The sequence below is a fragment of the Oncorhynchus nerka genome, linkage group LG27 (genome assembly GCF_034236695.1).
Source record: "Oncorhynchus nerka isolate Pitt River linkage group LG27, Oner_Uvic_2.0, whole genome shotgun sequence".
NCBI classification, from domain to species: Eukaryota; Metazoa; Chordata; class Actinopteri; order Salmoniformes; family Salmonidae; genus Oncorhynchus; species Oncorhynchus nerka.
Window position 1 is genome coordinate 77,255,207 of NC_088422.1, and position 23,776 is coordinate 77,278,982.

General features: G+C 45.2%; 1 protein-coding gene across 3 annotated transcripts in view; it reads right to left on the reverse strand.

Annotated features, from left to right (window-relative positions):
* Positions 1–23,776, reverse strand: part of LOC115112449 (DENN domain-containing protein 2B-like) — an 82,935-nt gene that overhangs the window by 27,487 nt on the left and 31,672 nt on the right. For all 3 annotated transcript variants that reach the window (XM_065012021.1, XM_065012020.1, XM_065012022.1), the window contains exons 3-8: positions 17,359–18,648; positions 14,736–14,884; positions 5,281–5,399; positions 4,565–4,783; positions 4,039–4,135; positions 3,818–3,862 (exon numbers count right to left, since the gene is read on the reverse strand). In XM_065012021.1, coding sequence (XP_064868093.1) covers positions 3,818–3,862; positions 4,039–4,135; positions 4,565–4,783; positions 5,281–5,399; positions 14,736–14,884; positions 17,359–18,648 — 1,919 coding nt within the window. The remainder of the gene's footprint in view (positions 1–3,817; positions 3,863–4,038; positions 4,136–4,564; positions 4,784–5,280; positions 5,400–14,735; positions 14,885–17,358; positions 18,649–23,776) is intronic.

Consider the following 23,776-nt stretch of genomic DNA (forward strand, 5'->3'; position numbering starts at 1 on the left):
TACCAAAAGCATTCTGGGAACCAAAACTTAACCGGATTTAAAATGTTAGCTGTGTTTCAACACACTGATTAAACCTCTATACTCACACATGTTTATCCTCACACAGTCCAACACATAACAACCTAAACACAGATTAGAGAGAAGTACAAACCTTATAGTTCACCATAACTGTCATCACAGATGGCTTGTGTTTAAAACAGAGTATGAACAGAATCAGCAATGAGTTCGAACACAGTGCATTTAGTATTTATTCAAAAGAATGACAGTTGTATAGTCAATAGCACATCCATTACATCTTCATTTTGCCTTTCAGTTACATTTCTGTGGTCCCTTTGGTCACAAGTCACTTGATCGATGTCTTGTTCCAAACACCGACTTATCAAAACAGAGATGTGTGTGCGCTGCTTGTATCCAGGTAATCTTAGGTTTTATTACATACAGTCGGGAGGAACTACTGGATATAAGAGCAACGTCAACTCACCATCACTACGACCAGGAATACAACTTTCCTGAAGCAGATCCTGTGTTTTGCCCACCACCCAGGACAATGGATCGAATCCCAGCCGGCAAACCAAAACAACGTCGCTGTAAAACGGTCTTCTGGTCAGGCTCTGGAGACGGGCACATCGCGCACCGCTCCCAAGCATACTACTTGCCAATGTCCAGTCTCTTGACAACAAGGTTGCTAAAATCCGAGAAAGGGTAGTATTCCAGAGAGACATAAGAGACTGTAACGTTCTTTGCTTCACGGAAACATGGCTCACTCGAGACACGCTATCGGAGTCGGTACAGCCAGCTGGTTTCTTCAAGCATCGCGCTGACAGAAACAAGCATCTTTCTGGTAAGAAGAGGGGCGGGGGGGTATGCCTTATGATTAACGAGACGTGGTGTGATCATAACAACATACAGGAACTCAAGTCCTTCTGTTCACCTGACTTAGAATTCCTCACAATCAAATGTCGACCGCATTATCTACCAAGAGAATTCTCTTCGATTATAATCACAGCCGCATATATTCCCCCCCAAGCAGACACATCGACGGCCCTGAACAAACTTTATTTGACTCTATGTAAACTGGAAACCACATATCCTGAGGCGGCATTCATTGTAGCTGGGGATTTTAACAAGGCTAATCTGAAAACAAGACTCCCTAAATTCTACCAGCATATTGATTGTGCTACCAGGGCTGGTAAAACCCTGGATCATTGTTATTCTAACTTCCGCGACTCATATAAGGCCCTCCCCTGCTCTCCTTTTGGAAAAGCTGACCACGACTCCCTTTTGTTGCTCCCAGCCTATTGACAGAGACTAAAACAGGAAGCTCCCACGCTCAGGTCTGTTCAACGCTGGTCCGACCAATCTGATTCCACCCTTCAAGATTGCTTCGATCACATGGATTGGGATATGTTCCATACTGCGTCAAACAACAACATTGACGACTACACTGATTCGGTAGTGAGTTTATTAGCAAGTGCATCAGCGATGTCGTACCCACAGCAACTAATAAAACATTCCCAAACCAGAAACTGTGGATTGATGGCAGCATTCGCACGAAACTGAAAGCGCGAATCATTGCTTTTAACCAGGGCAAGGTGACCGGAAACATGACCGAATACAAACAGTATAGCTATTCCCTCCGCAAGGCAATCAAACAAGCTAAGTGTCAGTATAGAGACAAAGTAGAGTCGCAATTCAACGGCTCAGACACAAGAGGTATGTGGCAGGGTCTACAGTCAATCACGGATTACAAAAAGAAAAACAGACCCGTCGCGGACCAGGATGTCTTGCTCCCAGACAGACTAAACAACTTCTTTGCTCGCTTTGGGGACAATACAATACCACTGACACGGCCCGCTACCAAAACCTGTGGACTCTCCTTCACTGCAGCCGACGTGAGTAAAACATTTAAACGTGTTAACCCTCGCAAGGCTGCAGGCCCAGACGGCATCCCCAGCTGCGTCCTCAGAGCATGCGCAGACCAGCTGGCTGGTGTGTTTACGGACATATTCAATCAATCCTTATCCCAGTCTGCTGTTCCCACATGCTTCAAGAGGGCCACCATTGTTCCTGTTCCCCAAAAAGCTAAGGTAACTGAGCTAAATGACTACCGCCCCGTAGCACTCACTTCCGTCATCATGAAGTGCTTTGAGAGACTAGTCAAGGACCATATCACCTCCACCCTACCTGACACCTTAGACCCACTCCAATTTGCTTACCACCCCAATAGGTCCACAGACGACGCAATCGCAACCACACTGCCCTAACCCATCTGGACAAGAGGAATACCTATGTGAGAATGCTGTTCATCGACTACAGCTTAGCATTTAACACCATAGTACCCTCCAAATTCATCATCAAGCTCGAGACCCTGGGTTTCGACCCCGCCCTGTGCAACTGGGTCCTGGACTTCCTGATGGGCCGCCCCCAGGTGGTGAGGGTAGGTAACAACATCTCCACCCCGCTGATCCTCAACACTGGGGCTCCACAAGGGTGCGTTCTGAGCCCTCTCCTGTACTCCCTGTTCACCCACGACTGCGTGGCCATGCATGCCTCCAACTCAATCACCACTACAGTGGTAGGCTTGATTACCAACAACAACGAGACAACCTACAGGGAGGAGGTGAGGGCCCTCAGAGTGTGGTGTCAGGAAAATAACCTCACACTCAACGTCAACAAAACAAAGGAGATGATCGTGGACTTCAGGAACAGCAGAGGGAGCACCCCCCTATCCACATCGACGGGACAGTAGTGGAGAGGGTAGTAAGTTTTAAGTTCCTCGGCGTACACATCACGGACAAACTGAATTGGTCCACCCACACAGACAGCGTTGTGAAGAAGGCGCAGCAGCCTCCTCAGGAGAAATTTGGCTTGTCACCAAAAGCACTCACAAACTTTTACAGATGCCCATTCGAGAGCATCCTGTCGTGCTGTATCACCACCTGGTACGGCAACTGCTCCACCCACAACCGTAAGACTCTCCAGAGGGTAGTGAGGTCTGCACAATGCATCACCGGGGGCAAACTACCTGCATTCCAGGACACCTACACCACCCAATGTCATAGGAAGGCCATAAAGATCATCAAGGACAACAACCACCCGAGCCACTGCTTGTTCACCCCGTTATCATCCAGAAGGCAAGGTCAGTACAGGTGCATCAAAGCAGGGACCGAGAGACTGAAAAACAGCTTCTATCTCAAGGCCTTCAGACTGTTAAACAGCCACCACTAACATTGAGTGGCTGCTGCCAACATACTGACTCAACTCCAGCAACTTTAATAATGGAAAAATGGATGTAAAATGTATCACTAGCCACTTTAAACAATGCCACTTAATGTAATGTTTACATTCCCTACATTACTCATCTCATATGTATATACTGTACCCTATACCATCTACTGCATCTTGCCATCTTTATGTAATACATGTATCATTAGCCACTTTAAACGATGCCACTTTTATGTTTACATACCCTACATTACTCATCTTATATGTATATACTGTACTCTATACCATCTACTGCATCTTGCCTATGCCGTTCTGTACCATCACTCACATATTTTTATGTACATATTCTTCATCCCTTTACACTTGTGTGTATAAGGTAGTTGTTGTGGAATTGGTAGGTTAGATTACTCGTTGGTTATTACTGCATTGTCGGAACTAGAAGCACAAGCATTTCGCTACACTTGCATTAACATCTGCTAACCATGTGTATGTGACAAATAAAATTTGATTTGTATTTGAACAGACAGCTATAGACCAAGTGCACCATTGTTCTCCAGGGACTGAGCTTCAACTGCATACTGTGACCTCTCACCTTTGAACCTGTCATCAGAGTCGCTCTCGCTCTCACTGTTGTCATCTGTAAACAGATCGGAGAGAGAAAAAAGGTTTGTTTAGGGTCGGGGGTCAACTCTACAACTATGTTTATGCCATACAGATGAGATGACTGGGACACTATGTGGGTGGGGGAGACAAATATTTACTCCCTGATCCAGACAGTGGATGGAGAGAAGGAAGGGAGGAGCCCCTATGTACCTCTCAGAGATGCCGTCTCAATATTTGACAAGGACAGCTTCTTTAGCCTCTTCTTCCCTCTCTTGGTAGAGTAAATGGAGTTGATTCTCTGGACAATCTGTAAACAGTGAAAGGGAAGGGGAAGCTCAGTGTCTGTACAATCTACAGTAGAGGACTATCTGATCTCCTGTGGTGAAGCTCTTCAAAGTTGGCTCCATTCAATGTGTGGGAGGAGGAAGAGATAGACATAAAATCCTTCTCATTGCTCTCTCTCTCTCTCTGCATGTCCAGAACTATCCCTGGGATATGGCTTGTGTTTAAAACAAAGTATGAACAGAATCAGCAAAGAGTTTCGGAAACAGTCCATTTAGGAATTATTCAAAAGAAATACATTTGTATAGTCTACAGCAAATCCATCTTCATTTTGCTTTCCAGGTAGATGCATGGCCCTGTAGATACATGGCTTGCAAGAATAGAATAGTCCTTGAGGATATCATCATGGAGAGAACAGGTTCATTCCTACAGCCTGGAGTGTTTTATATTGTACCTTGGGGATCCTCCGGTGCCTACGGGAGGCCAGAGTTTCGCTGGCGCTGCTCAGGCTGTCATCCAGCAGGCAGCAGGGGGAGGGAGAGACCCCCAGATGGGGCGACAGCAGCAGCATGTCATCATGGCTGTGTCGCTTGGACAGGCGGGACGCCCGGTGACTCTTCTTGTCTGTGGGACCAGAGAGGCGCAGGGACTGGCTACTGGGCTTAGAGGGCAGCTGTGGAGGGGGAGAGAGAGGACAATATTGAGGATGTATCCCAGATGGCAACCTATTCTCTTTATAGTGCACTATTTCTGACCAGGGCCCATAGGATGACGCAATGGACCTTGGTTTGGTCTGGGATTGACTGAGGTTTTTGTCATGACAATAAGTAATCGTACCCAATAATACAATATATTTTCCTCACTGCACAGTGACCCCATTCCCAGTTGAAAACAAGGAAATTCTAAATCATCTTTCCTACAACGAGACAGTGCCCATCCATATTAAAGCAGCAGAGCCAAACCTACATTTCCAGGCAGACTGACAGTATTTTACTGGAACTCCACCAGGTTTCAACACATCAAAAGGCTTCTGTAGTGCAAATAATGAGAAATCTAGCTGTGAAATAAGATTATTGGAGGATCCTGTCCAGGTTTCAGAGCTCTAACTCCAGTCTGAGGGGGAATTTTACTGCAGGAAAATACCTCAGTTCTGCTAGCTAGCTGGGTTACCTGAGGAGGTGAGTTGAGTTTCTGGGAGGTCCAGGTCCGGCTGCTTTCCGGTACCAAGCGGTTCTTCCGACCCAAACTCCTCCTCTTCAGGTCCACGTCCTCGTACGGGTTCTCCTTCTCTGTGTGACGACATTAAGAAAACAGATTAAGGTCTAAGATAACAGCAGCAGCTGTTCAGAATGATATGTTAAGGTTCAGGGAGAAGGAAGGTATTTGACTAGACAAGACAAAGCCAGAGGGGCTTCAGGCCAGAGTCTGTGTGAGATGACGGGGGGCAGGAGAGGGAGTTGGGGGGCAGGAGAGAGGCTCCCCGTGGTGGTGCTCAGATCAAATAAGTCATGCAGGGGGCAGGTTAAAGCTCACTCTCAGCTGGCTGCTACAATGCCCAAATGTACTGTCTCTTTAAACAGTTACTGTTGGCCCAGGGCCCCGGCGGCCCCGCTGGCCCCTGACCGACTGCACTGTGCCGAGACTCCCGGACACTGGGCTGCTAGTGGTGAGTCATGGCCGGAGTATGCAGGCTGTCTGCTGCGGGAGGCGAAGGGGAAGAGCGGAGCGGGACATCCTCCTCCTCTCAGGTATCACTGAACTTCACTGAATGAGACTGTTGATGTAGAAATGTTCACTCAACATTTCAGAGGTGTTGCACAAAGAGTTTTGGGTTTTTCCACTGCACACTGACGGGAATCTCACACAGCACTGCTTTCACTGATGTCACTTGGAAAAGGGCCAGCCAGCGTGTATAAAAACTTGTATAACACCACTGCCCATGTCCATCCAGTCGTGCTCTGAGAATAGCATTTCAGCTGGGTCTGAAAAGGTTGTGAGAAAACCAAAGAACTGCACTAAAAAGGAAAACAGAGCCAGATGGTGTCGAAAGGCATGAGGGAAAAGTCTTGCAGTGAAAGACGAGCACTACACTAAATCTACACTTCAGCATCTCAATGATGGAAGAGAATCCTATAAACGGAGGAACACCTTGAAGGCCAACGTTAAACTGTGCTAAATGTATCTGTTAAAGGTATCTGTTTTGTTAAAAGGGGTTCATCATTTATTGCCTATTTATGAACCATCTTAGTGAGATCATCAGAGCATTCTGCCATGTCATACTAAAAATGAAAGTCCAGTCAGACTGGGCTCTTTCCCTCTTCCCTCCCTATGTATTATCAGAGCTGATGAATTCAATAACAAGCCTGGGTATAGCTGGGACCGTAAACTGAAAATTGAGACTGACCATACCAATCACTTATCTCAGGCAGTTTGCTGATATTGTTCTTTAAAATAAGTAGCGTATACTAGAGAAATGTGAAGTTTGAAATTAAATAAGTTTACTAATATGTGTGATTGTTAATGGGACAATTGATGGCTACAAGCATCACACTTCTAGTAGTAGTTTTAAGGGTAATATAAAAAATATATACTGTGATGCATGCACATTGTTATAACCTATTGTTATATTTATGATTATCACATCAATTCAGGCAATTTATTGCGATATGGATGTTTGCCTGTATGGTCCAGCTCTAGGGCTGGACTGACTGACGTCTCAGTGCTCTGGACCCCATTCCACTGAAGCAGAGTAATGACAGCCTGCTGGGATGATGATATGTCTCCATGGCTTCTGACGCACTGGAGGGTACGAATCAACTGCTGTGGTTACTCACATCCAAACACACACACACACACACACACACACACACACACACACACACATACCTCTCCTGACCTGGCTGCACCCACACTGTGACTCGGCATCTGTTTACACAATAGGCTCTCTCTAGAGCGAGACAGAGGACAGACTATCTACACAATGTCAGGATGGGATTACCCCATAAAAGGGCTATGGACAGAATGTCCCTCGCCATCGAGTGGCTGCTACAGTGGCACCAGTCATTCATGTAATAAACAGAAATGTTCACGGGACCAAAACGGGCTTGAGATCTGTCTAAACGTTTGGTGGCACCACAAACCATGCTGTAACTGTACAGTGTACATCCTTCAGAGAAGGCTTGTGACCACATGGGCCAAATTTGTTGGGAGATATATATAGTATTTTTGGAATCTAAGTTGTTTAACACTCATACCTCAGAAATGCTAAAAACTACAGTATACATGTATGATTACATAGACAAAACAAAGCATCATTATTCCAGTCAGCAGATTCCCATGCAGTGTTAGAGCAGAGATAATCTGGATCAGAGAGACAGGCCAGGGAGGCCATTTTACCTCACCACCACCACTGTTGACAATGATGTTAGACAGATTCAGTTCAGCTTGGGGTTGATGACGCAGACATAATCCATTACTGCTGAGTCACTGTTGTGTACAGAACCTGATTCACCAGACGGGAAACCTATTCCCAGTGGCACTATAGCTTGTCATAATATAACCATTTATACCATAAATCTTCTTAGGGATCGGAGTCCCGTCCACGGGACGGTTGATCTAACGTAAGCTAATGCGATTAGCATGAGGTTGTAAGTAACAAGAACAAGAACAATTGTTTACAGACAGATTATTTCACTTATAATTCACTATATCACAATTCCAGTGGGTCAGAAGTTTGTGGGTCAATTGCAGGTGTACCTGTGGATGTATTTCAAGGCCTACCTTCAAACTCAGTGCCTCTTTGCTTGACATCATGGGAAAATTAAAAGAAATCAGCCAAGACCTCAGAAAACAATTTGTAGACCTCCACAAGTCTGGTTCATCCTTGGGAGCAATTTCCAAACGCCTGAAGGTACCACATTCATCTGTACAAACAATAGTACGCAAGTATAAACACCATGGGACCACGCAGCCATCATACCGCTCAGGAAGGAGATGCGTTCTGTCTCCTAGAGATTAACGTACTTTGGTGTGACAAGTGCAAATCAATCCCAGAACAACAGAAAAGGACCTTGTGAAGATGCTGGAGAAAACCGGTACAAAAGTCAAACGAGTCCTATATCGACATAACCTGAAAGGCTGTTCAGCAAGGAAGAAGCCACTGCTCCAAAACCGCCATAAAAAAAGCCAGACTACGGTTTGCAACTGCACATGGGGACAAAAATCGTACTTTTTGGAGAAATGTTCTCTTTTCTGATGAAACAAAAATAGAAATGTTTAGAGGGCCTCCCGGGTGGCGCAGTGGTTAAGGGTGCTGTACTGCAGCGCCCGCTGTGCCACCAGAGACTCTGGGTTCGCGCCCAGGCTCTGTCGTAACCGGCCGCGACCGGGAGGTCCGTGGGACGACGCACAATTGGCCTAGCGTTGTCCGGGTTAGGGAGGGTTTGGCCGGTAGGGATATCCTTGTCTCATCGCGCACCAGTGACTCCTGTGGCGGGCGGGGGTTGCCAGGTGGCTAACCAAGGTAACCAGGGTTGCCAGGTGCACGGTGTTTCCTCCGACACATTGGTGCGGCTGGCTTCCGGGTTGGATGCGCGCTGTGTTAAGAAGCAGTGGGTTGTGTATCGGAGGATGCATGACTTTCAACCTTCGTCTCTCCCGAGCCCGTACGGGAGTTGTAGCGATAGGACAAGATAGTAGCTACTAACAATTGGATACCGTGAAATTGGGGAGAAAAAGGGGTAAAAAAAAAAAAAATGTTTAAAAAAATTTGAACTGTTTGGCTATAATGATTATTGTTATGTTTGGAAGAAAAAGGGAGAGGCTTGCAAGCCAAAGAACACCATCCCAACCGTGAAGCACAGGGCTGGCAGCATCATGTTGTGGGGGTGCTTTGCTGCAGGAGGGACTGCAAAATGGTGCATTTCACAAAATAGATGGCATCATGAGAGAGGAAAATTATGTTGATATATTGAAGCAACATCTCAAGACATCAGTCAGGAAGTTAAAGCTTGCTCGCAAATGGGTCTTCCAAATGGACAATGACCCCAAGCATACTTCCAAAGTTGTGGCAAAATGGCTGAAGGACAACAAAGTGACCTCAAGTTTGTGTGACCTCAATCCTATAGAAAATGGAGGAGGCCTACAAACCTGACTTAGTTACACCAGTTCTGTCAGGAGGAATGTGCCAAAATTCACCCAACTTATTGTGGGAAGCTTGTGGAAGGCTACCTGAAAAGTTTGACCCAAGTTTAAAGGCAATGCTACCAAATACCCATTTAAAGGCAATGCTACCAAATACTAATTTAGTGTATGTAAACTTCTTACCCACTGGGAATGTGATGAAAGAAATAAAAGCTGAAAAAAAAACATTCTCTCTACTATTATTCTGACATTTCACATTCTTAAAATAAAGTGGTGATCCTAACTGACCTAAAACAGGGAATTTTTACTAAGATTAAATGTCAGGAATTGTGAAAAACAGAGTTTAAATGTATTTGGCTAAGGTGTTTGTAGACATACAGTGGGGCAAAAAAGTATTTAGTCAGCCACCAATTGTGCAAGTTCTCCGACTTAAAAAGATGAGAGAGGCCTGTAATTTTCATCATAGGTACACTTCAACTATGACAGACAAAATGAGAAAAAGAATCCAGAAAATCACATTGTAGGATTTTTTATGAATTTATTTGCAAATTATGGTGGAAAATAAGTATTTGGTCAAAAGTTTCTCTCGATACTTTGTTATATACCCTTTGTTGGCAATGACAGAGGTCAAACGTTTTCTGTAAGTCTTCACAAGGTTTTCACACACTGTTGCTGTTATTTTGGCCCATTCGTCCATGCAGATCTCCTCTAGAGCAGTGATGTTTTGGGGCTGTTGCTGGGGAACACAGACTTTCAACTCCCTCCAAAGATTTTCTATGGGGTTGAGATCTGGAGACTGGCTAGGCCACTCCAGGACCTTGAAATGCTTCTTACGAAGCCACTCCATCGTTGCCCGGGCGGTGTGTTTGGGATCATTGTCATGCTGAAAGACCCAGCCACGTTTCATCTTCAATGCCCTTGCTGATGGAAGGAGGTTTTCACTCAAAATCTCACGATACATGGCCCCATTCATTCTTTCCTTTACACGGATCAGTCGTCCTGGTCCCTTTGCAGAAAAACAGCCCCAAAGCATGATGTTTCCACCCCCATGCTTCACAGTAGTTATGGTGTTCTTTGGATGCAACTCAGCATTCTTTGTCCTCCAAACACAACGAGTTGAGTTTTTACCAAAGAGTTCTATTTTGGTTTCATCTGACCATATGACATTCTCCCAATCTTCTTCTGGATCATCCAAATGCTCTCTAGCAAACTTCAGACAGGCCTGGACATATACTGGCTTAAGCAGGGGGACACGTCTGGCACTGCAGGATTTGAGTCCCTGGCGGCGTAGTGTGTTACTGATGGTAGGCTTTGTTACTTTGGTCCCAGCTCTCTGCAGGTCATTCACTAGGTCCCACCGTGTGGTTCTGTGATTTTTTCTCACCGTTCTTGTGATCATTTTGACCCCACGAGGTGAGATCTTGCATGGAGCCCCAGATCGAGGGAGATTATCAGTGGTCTTGTATGTCTTCCATTTCCTAATAATTGCTCCCACAGTTGATTTCTTCAAATCAAATGTTATTTGTCACATACACATGGTTAGCAGATGTTAATGCGAGTGTAGCGAAATGCTTGTGCTTCTAGTTCCGACAATGCAGTGATAACCAACAAGTAATCTAACTAACAATTCCAAAACTACTGTCTTATACACAGTGTAAGGGGATAAGGAATATGTACATAAGGATATATGAATGAGTGATGGTACAGAGCAGCATACAGTAGATGGTATCGAGTACAGTATATACATATGAGATGAGTATGTAGACAAAGTAAACAAAGTGGCATAGTTAAAGTGGCTAGTGACATAAGAATGCAGTCGATGATCTAGAGTACAGTATATACATATGCATATGAGATGAATAATGTAGGGTAAGTAACATTATATAAGGTAGCATTGTTTAAAGTGGCTAGTGATATATTTACATCATTTCCCATCAATTCCCATTATTAAAGTGGCTGGAGTTGGGTCAGTGTCAATGACAGTGTGTTGGCAGCAGCCACTCAATGTTAGTGATTGCTGTTTAACAGTCTGATGGCCTTGAGATAGAAGCTGTTTTTCAGTCTCTCGGTCCCAGCTTTGATGCACCTGTACTGACCTCGCCTTCTGGATGATAGCGGGGTGAACAGGCAGTGGTTCGGTGGTTGATGTCCTTGATGATCTTTATGGCCTTCCTGTAACATCGGGTGGTGTAGGTGTCCTGGAGGGCAGGTAGTTTGCCCCGGTGATGCGTTGTGCAGACCTCACTACCCTCTGGAGAGCCTTACGGTTGAGGCGGAGCAGTTGCCGTACCAGGCGGTGATACAGCCCGCCAGGATGCTCTCGATTGTGCATCTGTAGAAGTTTGTGAGTGCTTTTGGTGACAAGCCGAATTTCTTCAGCCTTCTGAGGTTGAAGAGGCGCTGCTGCGCCTTCTTCACGACGCTGTCAGTGTGAGTGGACCAATTCAGTTTGTCTGTGATGTGTATGCCGAGGAACTTAAAACTTGCTACCCTCTCCACTACTGATCCATCGATGTGGATAGGGGGTGTTCCCTCTGCTGTTTCCTGAAGTCCACAATCATCTCCTTAGTTTTGTTGACGTTGAGTGTGAGGTTATTTTCCTGACACCACACTCCGAGGGCCCTCACCTCCTCCCTGTAGGCCGTCTCGTCGTTGTTGGTAATCAAGCCTACCACTGTTGTGTCGTCCGCAAACTTGATGATTGAGTTGGAGGCGTGCATGGCCACGCAGTCGTGGGTGAACAGGGAGTACAGGAGAGGGCTCAGAACGCACCCTTGTGGGGCCCCCGTGTTGAGGATCAGCGGGGAGGAGATGTTGTGCCTACCCTCACCACCTGTGGGCGGCCCGTCAGGAAGTCCAGTACCCAGTTGCACAGGGCGGGGTCGAGACCCAGGGTCTCGAGCTTGATGACGAGCTTGGAGGGTACTATGGTATTGAATGCCGAGCTGTAGTCGATGAACAGCATTCTCACATAGGTATTCCTCTTGTCCAGGTGGGTTAGGGCAGTGTGCAGTGTGGTTGAGATTGCATCGTCTGTGGACCTATTTGGGCGGTAAGCAAATTGGAGTGGGTCTAGGGTGTCAGGTAGGGTGGAGGTGATATGGTCCTTGACTAGTCTCTCAAAGCACTTCATGATGACGGAAGTGAGTGCTACGGGCGGTAGTCGTTTAGCTCAGTTACCTTAGCTTTCTTGGGAACAGGAACAATGGTGGCCCTCTTGAAGCATGTGGGAACAGCAGACTGGTATAGGGATTGATTGAATATGTCCGTAAACACACCGGCCAGCTGGTCTGCGCATGCTCTGAGGGCGCGGCTGGGGATGCCGTCTGGGCCTGCAGCCTTGCGAGGGTTAACACGTTTAAATGTCTTACTCACCTCGGCTGCAGTGAAGGAGAGACCGCATGTTTTCGTTGCAGGCCGTGTCAGTGGCACTGTATTGTCCTCAAAGCGGGCAAAAAAGTGATTTAGTCTGCCTGGGAGCAAGACATCCTGGTCCGTGACTGGGCTGCTTACATATTGCAGATTCAGTCTTCCCAGCCTGGTGTAGGTCTACAATTTTGTTTCTGGTGTCCTTTGACAGCTCTTTGGTCTTGGCCATAGTGGAGTTTGGAGTGTGACTGTTTGAGGTTGTGGACAGGTGTCTTTTATACTGATAACAAGTTCAAACAGGTGCCATTAATCAGGTAACGAGTGGAGGACAGAGGAGCCTCTTAAAGAAGAAGTTACAGGTCTGTGAGAGCCAGAAATCTTGCTTGTTTGTAGGTGACCAAATACTTATTTTCCACCATAATGTATCTGAGTCCAAAGTGTCTGGGCTGCTGGGCTGCTACACGTTGAAATACGAGCGGAGAGGGACTAGAACATGGCTTATCTCCCACTGCTGTGGCTGCTGCTTCCAACAGAACATCTGACCTATAAACCGCTGCTTAGCGGTGGTGGAGACCGCCATTCCATGCTGTGATCAGAGCCAGCTAGGCCTATTTCAGACTGGAGCAGCCAGGATCACTGGGGAGGGACAGCTCACAGAGGCAATGTATTTCTCTGTAACTAATCATCATTCAGCCAAAATGCCTTCGACCGCATCGCCTATTCCATACTCGAAGTGTTCGACCGGCGAACAATGGACTCTTTTTTGGGGTACGCATGAAAGTCCCCCGGGTCCCCTCGTGGCCACCGATTCATGCTCTGCCTCGAACCATTGGTCATCTTCAGAGACTGAATAAAACGCCATAGAGGACGAATAGAGGAAGAGAGTTAACCATGTATGAGGGAGAAATGTGGCCATTACAGTCTTAATTTGACCCATATGCTTGCAAAGAAAATGCTCAAAGGCTACAAACATATATCAACCAACACTCAATCTCTAATTTCCAACTAAAAACATGTCAGCCCCCATTCTTTTACTGGGTCTCACATTCAAGCCTGATGAGCAGGAAGGAGATTTATAGTGGAGGGGCCGAGAATGGCCGGGCGAGACGTGACAGACATCGCTGCCACATGAAGCACCTCAGGAGAACCAGCCTTTTCACTGTCCACAGTCCTCAGGACGTTTTGGCATACATTTGTACTTTGTCACCCTCAATACAGAGAAATTAGAGTTGGTCTTGCTTATACCGTGATATTGTAGTTTTCCATGTTACCAAAAGTCCTTGTTAGAGGATAGATATTCCCTCAATTTTGTGAAAACAATTCCTTGTGACACTGTCGAACCCTTGATTTATGTGAAATTAGCTTTAGTGCTAGGTCTGGGCTTTAGTTGAGGCATATCAAGTTGACATTTTCCCAAGCCACAGAGTAATCTTACAATTTAATCCAGTAAACGGAGGAGTTCCATTCTTTGTCTCGAGGAATGGCCTGATAATGAAGAGTGAGTGATGATCATATTTTCTTTACATAACCATACAGGGCTGAATAAACATAAAAGCAGGAATATTAAGTATAAATCTAGCATTGATTTTTGAAAAGCCCTGAGAGTTTTTCAGTCAGCTAATTGGGACTGTCCAATAGAAAGCAGATGGGGTATAAATGTACCCCATGACTGTCAAATTCCTTTTAACCAGGGGAAGGCCAGCTAGCAATATATAACCCATCTGTTGTTGCTGGCTCCCACATAACCATTGTCTGGAGACAGACACACAGAGCTTTCAGCATATAAAGAAATACTTGTTATCAGTCCATAACAATTAGGAGTTGATGGTGAAACCAGAAAGCAGCACACGTCTTCATGCCATCCTTCAGAATAAAGACAATCCAGTCTACTTGGCAGCTGAGAGTGTGAGGATATGAGAGAGTGACCAACAATCAGAACTCTCTAGAAATCTACCAAGTGTGTGAAAGGATTTTGGAATTACTGCTTGCATCAGCAGTCACTAACAGAGTTTGGCTTTCAACAATCCTGGTTATTCACTGATTTACAATGCATCAGTAAGTGTTGCAGGTCGGCTGAGTTATCCTGAGTTATCCAGACACAGATGCATTCTTACCCACTATGTCCTCATAGGCGTTCTCCTCTAAAGTGCTTTTGGAGCTGGGCCGGCTGCTGCGGGTCTCTGTGGAAACAGTGCCATTCTCTGTGTGAGAGGATGGGTACGAGGAGGCCAGGCTGGCAGCATCCTCCAATTCACATGACTCCCTGGAGAGAGAGAGAGAGAGAGAGAGAGAGAGAGAGAGAGAGAGAGAGAGAGAGAGAGAGAGTCAGAGAGAGTCAGAAAGAGAGAGAGTCAGAGAGAGTCAGAAAGAGAGAGAGTCAGAGAGAGTCAGAAAGAGAGAGAGTCAGAGAGAGTCAGAAAGAGAGAGAGTCAGAGAGAGTCAGAAAGAGAAAGCGAGGGGATTGATGGAGGGAGAATCACAGAGAGGAAAAGTGGGTGGACAGCGAACGGGAGGGAGGGAAAGATGGGAAGAAACAAGAAACGGAGGGAGGATGAAAAAAGCTGAAAATAATATTGCATTTAATCATGCATGGCTGTGTGCTGAAACAGTGGAGAGGAGAGCTGCAGTCCAGAGGATCTGGTTCATTCCATCCTGACATCCTCTACTGGCCGATTACAATCAACGAGGACCACCTGAGTGGATGAAAGCCACTGTTCCAATGAGACCCAAATATGCCTCATCCCTCAACAGCCCTCTATGAAGCTGCCAATTAGAGAGAGAGAGAGAGAGAGAGAGAGAGAGAGAGAGAGAGAGAGAGAGACCTGGAACACTGGTTCAGAGCACCTCTAATCTAATTATGCTGACAGCAACATGTGCTCCAATCACAAAGTCATTTCCTGTTTATTTACCACCAACCCAAACATTTTCTGGAGTTCTGTGTACTGTACGTATGTACACAGCATGACAGCTTGTGTGTGTCTGGACTGTGAATGCTCAGGACAGCCATTAGATCAGTGAGATCATGGCTGCTATCCTGCTGTCCTGCTCCATTGATGGCTCATGGCTTTTAAACATGCTCTGAAATTGCCTCTGCCGCAGGAATGTTAAACACTGACTCCAAGTCAGGGACATTAAAGGATCTCTTCCTCCCCGCTCATCAAGAGGATCTGGCAAGGCCCTGCCCTCAGTCACTGGCCTAAACAAGTTGTGCTCTGAAGGAAATTTAAAGGGGGATAAATAACGAGGGTAATAAACAATATCAAGTGTTCCAGAAAGACAGAACAGGCTAATAGCTGCCTGTACTGCACAGCTCTATAGCAACATAATGAAGAAGGATGAGGAGGCACACTGGGAACCTTGGGATGTCCACTGGCAAGACAACATACTGTAGGCCTTTGCTAAATAACAGGCATGATATAAGAAGAATACAGTCCTGTTTTGATGTTACTTGGAACGTTGTTGAAAAGCTGTAGGATTTCAAGGATAGAACAATTGATGGTCTTGGACATGAACAGTTTGGCTGGAGCTGAGCAGTGATATTTAAGGATGTTCTAATTCAACCATTATTACAGTACACTGTGTTATAGACATTTACAGTAATACTTTGTTTCTCACGGACAGCAGACGTTCGTTACCTGGCCTTATACTAAGATACACAATGCCCTGTCTAATGTAGTTGACATTTGCAATACGTTTGTATTGCAATTAGGCTACTTGATGTTTCTTCAATGAAAGCCTGGCATTCTTACAAAATAACACTGGAAAAACAGCAGAGACTGAATTTAACATATTCCATTTCAATGGCAACATTCTAGACAAATCAAATGAGAAAAAACAAAAGCCATGAACAATATCAATAGAACAATGTGATCCTCTTCATATGAAGCCAAAAATACTGTCTTTCTAACACAGGAAAACATTGAGGCCTTAAGAAAATTAACAGCAGATTCAATGTTTATCTGCTTATTATCAAACGCTGAACAGAGGCAGACTTGGTGGAACCAATTCAGTTAGCAGCATCACTACGAAGTGAGCGAGGCCACTCTACTGTCTATCTGACTACAACCAGAGCCAGACAAAAGGCCAATCATTTAATGCACTTGAACACCAACAAAGTAAACGCTTGGTCTATGATCCTTACCCCCCTAAAAACATTCTCAGGACATGTTAAAGACATTTACAAATCCAAGACAAAATAAATGTTCTAGCCATGTGCAACTCTCAGAAGGGAACTAAACAAATTCACTGCCTCTCTGTTTTTACTGCAGCCTGCAGGACCTATGTTTTGTTTTGCAGCTCCATAAATCAGCATCTCCTGTTCGCCATGTTGTTTGATCAGCATGGCTGATTCTGAGGGGGAGGGAGGGCCCGGGGGATGAGATACACATGTTTTACTGTCTGAGAATGCACGAAACACAACACAAAAACATCAGTTCACTGAACCGTGGACTTACTGACACATGCCATAACAACAAAAGACTACACTTAGAACAGAATGTGCTATTTAGAACCTTAAAGAGTTCATAGGAGAACACTTTGAATAACCCTTTTTGGTTGCAGGTAGAACACTTTTGGATCCAGGTAGAAAGAACCCTTTCTACGGAGGGTTCTAGGCGGAACCTAAAAGGGTTCTAACTGGAACCAAAACGGGTTCTCCTATGGGGACAGCCGAATAACCTATTAGGAACCCTTTTTTCTAAGAGCGTACACGTCTAGAGGTGATGTGACTATTCTCACCTGTCCTGGAGTCTCTTGGGGGAGCTCCCGTCCTTTGTCAGATTTCGCGTCATGTTGGGTGCGGGGGTGATGGGCAGCAGGGGTGGTGACTCCTCAGAGGCACTGCAAGGAGGTAGTCCGTTGATTGGCGACATTCCCTTGTGGTTGCGGTTGGCGTCGTACTCAAAGGTGCGTTTAGGTTTGGGCAGGGGGTTGACTGGCATGCCCTCCGGTGTCTGTTGACAGGGGGGCTCTGGGCTCTCGGTCTCTGACCGGGTTGAGCTCACACTGAACCTCTGTCTGGAGAGTTTATCAGAGGCCGGCAGGGCGTCTGGTTCTGTGGCCACAGAACATATACTGCTGCGTTTACTGGTGCCCCTACTGTCCAAGTCCTCGACCCCACCTATCATAAAACACTTCTGTCTCGTTTTGTCTGGTGCATAGCAGTTACTAAGATACCGCGGTGGCTGGCTGGGGCTCTCCTTCAGCACCTTCTCAATCTTTTGTATCCGATTGAGTACAGCAGACGTTTCCTTCCGAGCAGACAGGGAGCTCAGGAATAAGGAAGAGGAGTCTGTCTTTCCTGGCCTCTTCTGGAAGCGGCCCAGGCACTCCCTGTCTGAGGCTGCCTCCTCTTCCTCCGTCTCTGGGTAGGAGCACTCTGAGAAAGCCGTACTCATCCTCCGGATACTCTTGAAGTCAAAGGTCTTCTCACTGCAAGGTGAGGGGAGGAGGCTGGGGCAGCCCTCGCTGCCGCCCACACGCTCACCTACAGGCCTCTTCTCCAGACACAGGCTCATCCTAGGCAGAGCCACCCTCCTGCACTCCCATTCTGAGATCTTCTTACGGATGGCCACAGAGGATGCTCCTGACACGGGGCGGCTGAGAGAGAGGGTGCGCTTGTGGCCGTGGTTGGATGAAGGTCCCAGGGAGAGGGTGCTCCAGCTCAGGGGACCACCACTCAGTCCACCTCCCCCTGGAATGTCCTCCTGTTTCTGGTTCTCTTTCTGCTCCTCCTGGGCCTCCTGACGCACCTGTGCCCCACCAGAGGGCTTGTAGATGGAGAGCTTGTTGTCCAGGCAGCTAATGCTCTTGGACTTGGTAAGTCGGCTCTGGGACGGTAAGTCACAGGAGAGGGAGGCTCCACTGCAGAGGCTAGCGGTCTTGCTGCTCCAGCCGGCCCGGCCCAAGAGTCTGCCGTCTGTTTTGACGTATCTGACGTGCTGCCTGTTGTCCTCGCTGTCGCTGAGCGGGGCGTGGCACCGCCCCTGTGTGGCAGAGAGAATGGGGGGTGGGGATGCAGACTGGCACCTGGAATGAGAGTAAGGGGGAGGGGGGATCAGAAACATCATGATACCATTCCTTACAACGTTACTTTATTTGCTCCCAAATACCAAAATAATTTAGCTCACTAAACAGCTCGGAAGAGTCTGGCGCTGAGAGCTGCTGTGAATTTCTCTCAACACTGCTGACTGCATTGAGAGAAACTAGGCATGGAATACCAGTGGTTACCTCAGGTGTGTTCAGCTTACCAGTGGAAGATTAATCATAGCAGCTAAAGTTTACAGGGCAACAGAGGGGGGGAAAACTCTCTCTTTAGAGAAGAAAGAAAAGAAAGGAAAACCCTTCAACGCCAGAATGTATTTCTAAGATAATAGGCAACATGAAAACTTTGACCACTCATGTAAAATAACCAATGGAAAATACCCAGTAATGTGATATAACTTTGGCAGTACAGGATCCCTGTTCGATGCCAGAGCAAATACAAAAGTAAAAATGCATGGGTGGATTTTTCCACATAATTAAAATGATTTGAGTAGAATGTATATAGACGCCACACACAAAGCCATGGGAATACAGCACGCTGAGAGACAGATGAGTTGCTCTTAGGTCTTACCTTCATCAGCAGCTTACCACACTAGTCCTGGGAGAGTTGTCTGTGTTTCCTGATGCTAACAGCTAACAGCCTCACAGAGTGGACACCGGCCCGGCCCCTGGCTCATTACAGACTGGTCCATTGTTCACCTCACACCGCCGCTCACGCAATGCTACTGCTGCTCAATGCTGAGCAATGTGGATCAAACACCCTGCTGCTGACCTCATTTGGGCTTTTCACAGAGAGAAACACACTCTTTCTCACCCATCTCTGACTCTTCCGTTTCTACCCCACTCAGAAGACTTTGGGAACTTTCTGGACTTGGCTCCTGACTGAGGCTTGCGAAACCCAAGGCGGTGGTGGGAATCTGATGTCACAGCTAGCAACGGTTAGAATAACAAGTGTGAGCTGAGCTGGGCTGGGCTGGGAGGAGGAAGTGAGGACTGTGATCCGAGGTGCAGGTTGGGACAGATCTCTTCACACCTCTGGGCTTGGTCTTCCACACGAGGGTGGGGACTACTGGGGAGAGAGCTGTACAGCACCTGATCACCTGATCACCGACTGTCTGACTCTGACTCACTGTGTCAGTGACCTAACTCCTCCTGACAAACTGCTATGTTCAAATGGCCTGCCTCCTTCTCAAACAATTCAAATTGTTCATTCTAAATTCTAAACAAGCATTACAGGTTCAAATCCAGTAGAAGACACCTATATAGCAGGAAAGGTTTTGTCATTATAGTAACAGCCCAACGAAGTGAAGAAAGCAGCAAGATAGGAAAAGTTAGGTATTAACTAAAGAACGCCCTTTAAAGCTTGATTAAGCCATAACGTAAATATAATAAATGAAATGGAGCCAGTTCAATAGCATTACTGAACTGTACACCTATGAAGGTCAAAAGATTTCAATTTCCCATACTCAACATACACTCTTAGAAAACAGGGTTCTTCAGCTGTCCCATAGGAGAACCCTTTTCGGTGCCAGGTAGAACCTTTTTGGTTCTAGGTAAAACCTTTTTGGGTTCCATGTAGTACTCTTTGTGGAAAGGGTTCTAAGAGTGTAGGGTAGGCCTATTATAGAACAAATAACAATATGAGGGACAATAAGTCTTTCAATTACAGTGCCTTCAGAAAGTATTCATACCCCTTGACTTATTCCACATTTTGTTGTGTTACAGCCTGAATTCCAAATGGATTACATAGATGTTTTTTCCTATCCACAATACCCCATAATGACAAAGTGAAAACATGTTTTTAGACATTTATGCATGTATTGAAAATGAAATGCAGAAATGTCTCATTTACATAAGTATTCACACCCCTGAGTCAATACTTTGTAGAAGCACCTTTAGCAGCGATTACAGCTGTGAGTCTTTCTGGGTGAGTCTCTAAGAGATTTCCACACTTGGATTATGCAACATTTGCACATTATTATTTACAAAATTCTTCAAGCTCTGTCAAACTGGTTGTTGATCATTGCTAGATAACCATTTTCAGGTGTTGCCATAGATTTTCAAGAAAATGTAAGTCAAAACTGTAACTTGGCCACTCAGGAACATTCATGGTTTTCTTGGTAAGCAACTCCAGCGTAGATTTGGCCTTGTGTTTTAGGTTGTTGTCCTGCTGAAAGATGAATTAATCTCCCAGTGTCTGACTGAAAGCAGACTAAACCAGGTTTTCCTCTAGGATTTTGCTTGTACTTAAGCTCCACTTAGCTCCACATTTTTTATCCTGAAAAACGTTGCATTCCGGAACGATTACAAGCATATCCATAACATGATGCAGCCACCACTATGCTTGAAAATATGGAGAGTGGTACTCAGCAATGTGTTGTGTTGGATTTGACCCAAACATAATAAGTATTCAGGGCAAAAAAAGGCAATTGCTTTGCCACATTTTTTGCAGTATTATTTTAGTGCCTTGTTGCAAACAGGATGCGTGTTTTGGAATATTTTTTATTCTGTACAGGCTTCCTTCTTTTCACTCTGTCAATTAGGTTTGTTTTGTGGAGTAACTACAATGTTGTTGATCCATCCTCAGTTTTCTCCAATCACAGCCATTGAAATCTGTAACTGTTTTAAAGTTGGTGAAATCCCTGGGCGGTTTCCTTCCTCTCCGGTAATAGAGTTTAGGATGGACGCCTGTATCTTTGTAGTGAATGGGTGTATTGATACACCATCCAATGTCTAATTAATAACTTTACCATGCGCAAAAGGATATTCAATGTCTGCTTTTTTTATTTGTCCCCAGGTACCAATAGGTGCCCTTATTTTGCGAGGCATTGGAAAACCTCCCTGGTCTTTGTGGTTGAATGTGTTTGAAATTCACTGCTCGACTGAGGGACCTTACAAATAATTGTATGTGTGGGGTACAGAGGTGAGGTAGTCATTAAAAAATCATGTAAAACACTATTATCGCACACAGAGTGAGTCCATGCAACTTATTAAGTGCATTTTTACTCCTGGATGTATTACTTGCCGTAAGTTTGCCATAACAAAGGGGTCGAATACTTATTGACTCAAGACATTTCAGATTTTCATTTTTAATTAATTTGTAAACATTTCTGAAAAGATCAATCCACTTTGACATCATGGGGTATTGTGTGTAGGCCAGTGACAAAAACAACCTAAATTTAATACATTTTAAATTCAGGCAGTAACACACCAAAATGTGGAAAAAGTCAAGGGGTGTGAATACTTTCTGAAGGCAGTGTGTGATACTCCACTAAAATGGCTCCTGGTAAGTGAGTTAACCAGTGGAACTTGACAGATTAACCCATACCATCAATCAGAATGTAGGAACAATGCCATAGACAGTACAGTATGTATGAGAACCAGATCACTACAGATTAGCTCTGAGGGTCTACTGTATCTAACTTCTCCAGTTGAAACTGCTTGGTTTCTCATAATGAGGTAGAGAGGAGTGAAACTGGCTCCACATGCCTGGTTTGGACCTGGGGGTTGGACTCAGGGTTCACTCTCATTAAACCCAGTCCAGAGGCTGGACTCATAGGTTCAGTTTCCTGGACACGGTTTAAGTCTAGTCCAGGACCATAATGAGCAGTGTCCTGGATGAAGCTATTCATACATCATCGTTTTACAGAATAGTGCTAGCTAGATCACGTTCCAGTTGACTGTGGTAAAAGTCCAAAGTTATGTCCAATTATCCAGTGTGTCTAAAACGGAAACATATGCGATATGGTTTCAAGGGAAAGCAAATGGATAAAGACCAAACAAGGGTGAAAATAGCAAGAGGACAGATTACTTTTAGTTACCAACATTCTCAAGGTTGAACCCCATTGATCAGTTCTGTAATTAATTTACATGTAGTTTTGATTTGCCACATTAATTTGTAAGAATATGTCTAGAAAGCATTTTGATGGATCAATGTTCAACAATAAGCTCCTGCTGGGGAAACATTATTGCTAATGGCCTTTAAATCAAACTGTACGGTATATATCCACAGTATTGCTCCAAATGCACATTATATACTGAACAAAACATATAAACGCAATGTAAAGTGTTGGTCCCATGTTTCATGATCAGAAATAAAAGATCCCAGAAATGTTCCATATGCACAAAAAGCTTATTTCTCTCACATGTTGTGTACATTTGTGTTTACATCCCTGTCAGTGAGCATTTCTACTTTGCCAATTTAATCCATCCACCTGACAGGTGTAGCATATCAAGAATCTGATTAAACAGCATCATCATTACACAGGTGCACCCTGTGCTGGGGGAAATAAAAGGCCACTCTAAAATGTGCAGTTTTGTCACACAACACAATGCCACCGATGTTTTGAGGGAGTATGCATCTGGCATGCTGACTGTAGGAATGTCCACAAGAGCTGTTGACAGATAATGTAATGTTAATTTCTCTACCATAAGCCACCTCCAACATCATTTTAAAGAATTTGGTAGTAAGTCCAACCAACCTCAACCCTGCATACCACGTGCAACCATGCCAGCCCAGGACCTCCACATCCGAATCCACAGAAAAACACAACCCAATTCACAAATACTGATTTATAAACCACTATGAGATGGAATCAAATGTGAGTGACTGCATATCAAAAAACACTAAGGTGTTTAAGTGTGGCATATGCTTATGACAGTCCCACTGCAGTGTATGGTGCAATGATGTCTTGCAACAAAGAGTCCTACCAGACCGTTGTATGGCAGTGCAAATTCAGTGTCCTCCAAGGAAAAGGAAAAATACCTCTTTGCATGCAAATTTTCTCATGGATGTCCTGAGTTCGGGCGGCTCGCCATCCTTGGTGGAACTGAATCAATACTCAAAAAATCTGACCTGTTTTACAAACATGATCACACAATATATATAACATGAGTACCTTTCATATAAACATTAATATAGCTCTTAGCTTTAATCTCTTACAGGAATAATAAAATAAAACGTAGTCAAAATGCTTTACACTTTAACTACAGCACCAGGCTCAAGTGAACTAAATAATAATCTAGCCTGGGCAATGCAAAGGATTTTACACAACTACAGCACCAGGCTCACGTGGACTGAACAATAGACTAGCCTGGGCAAATGGAAAGTACT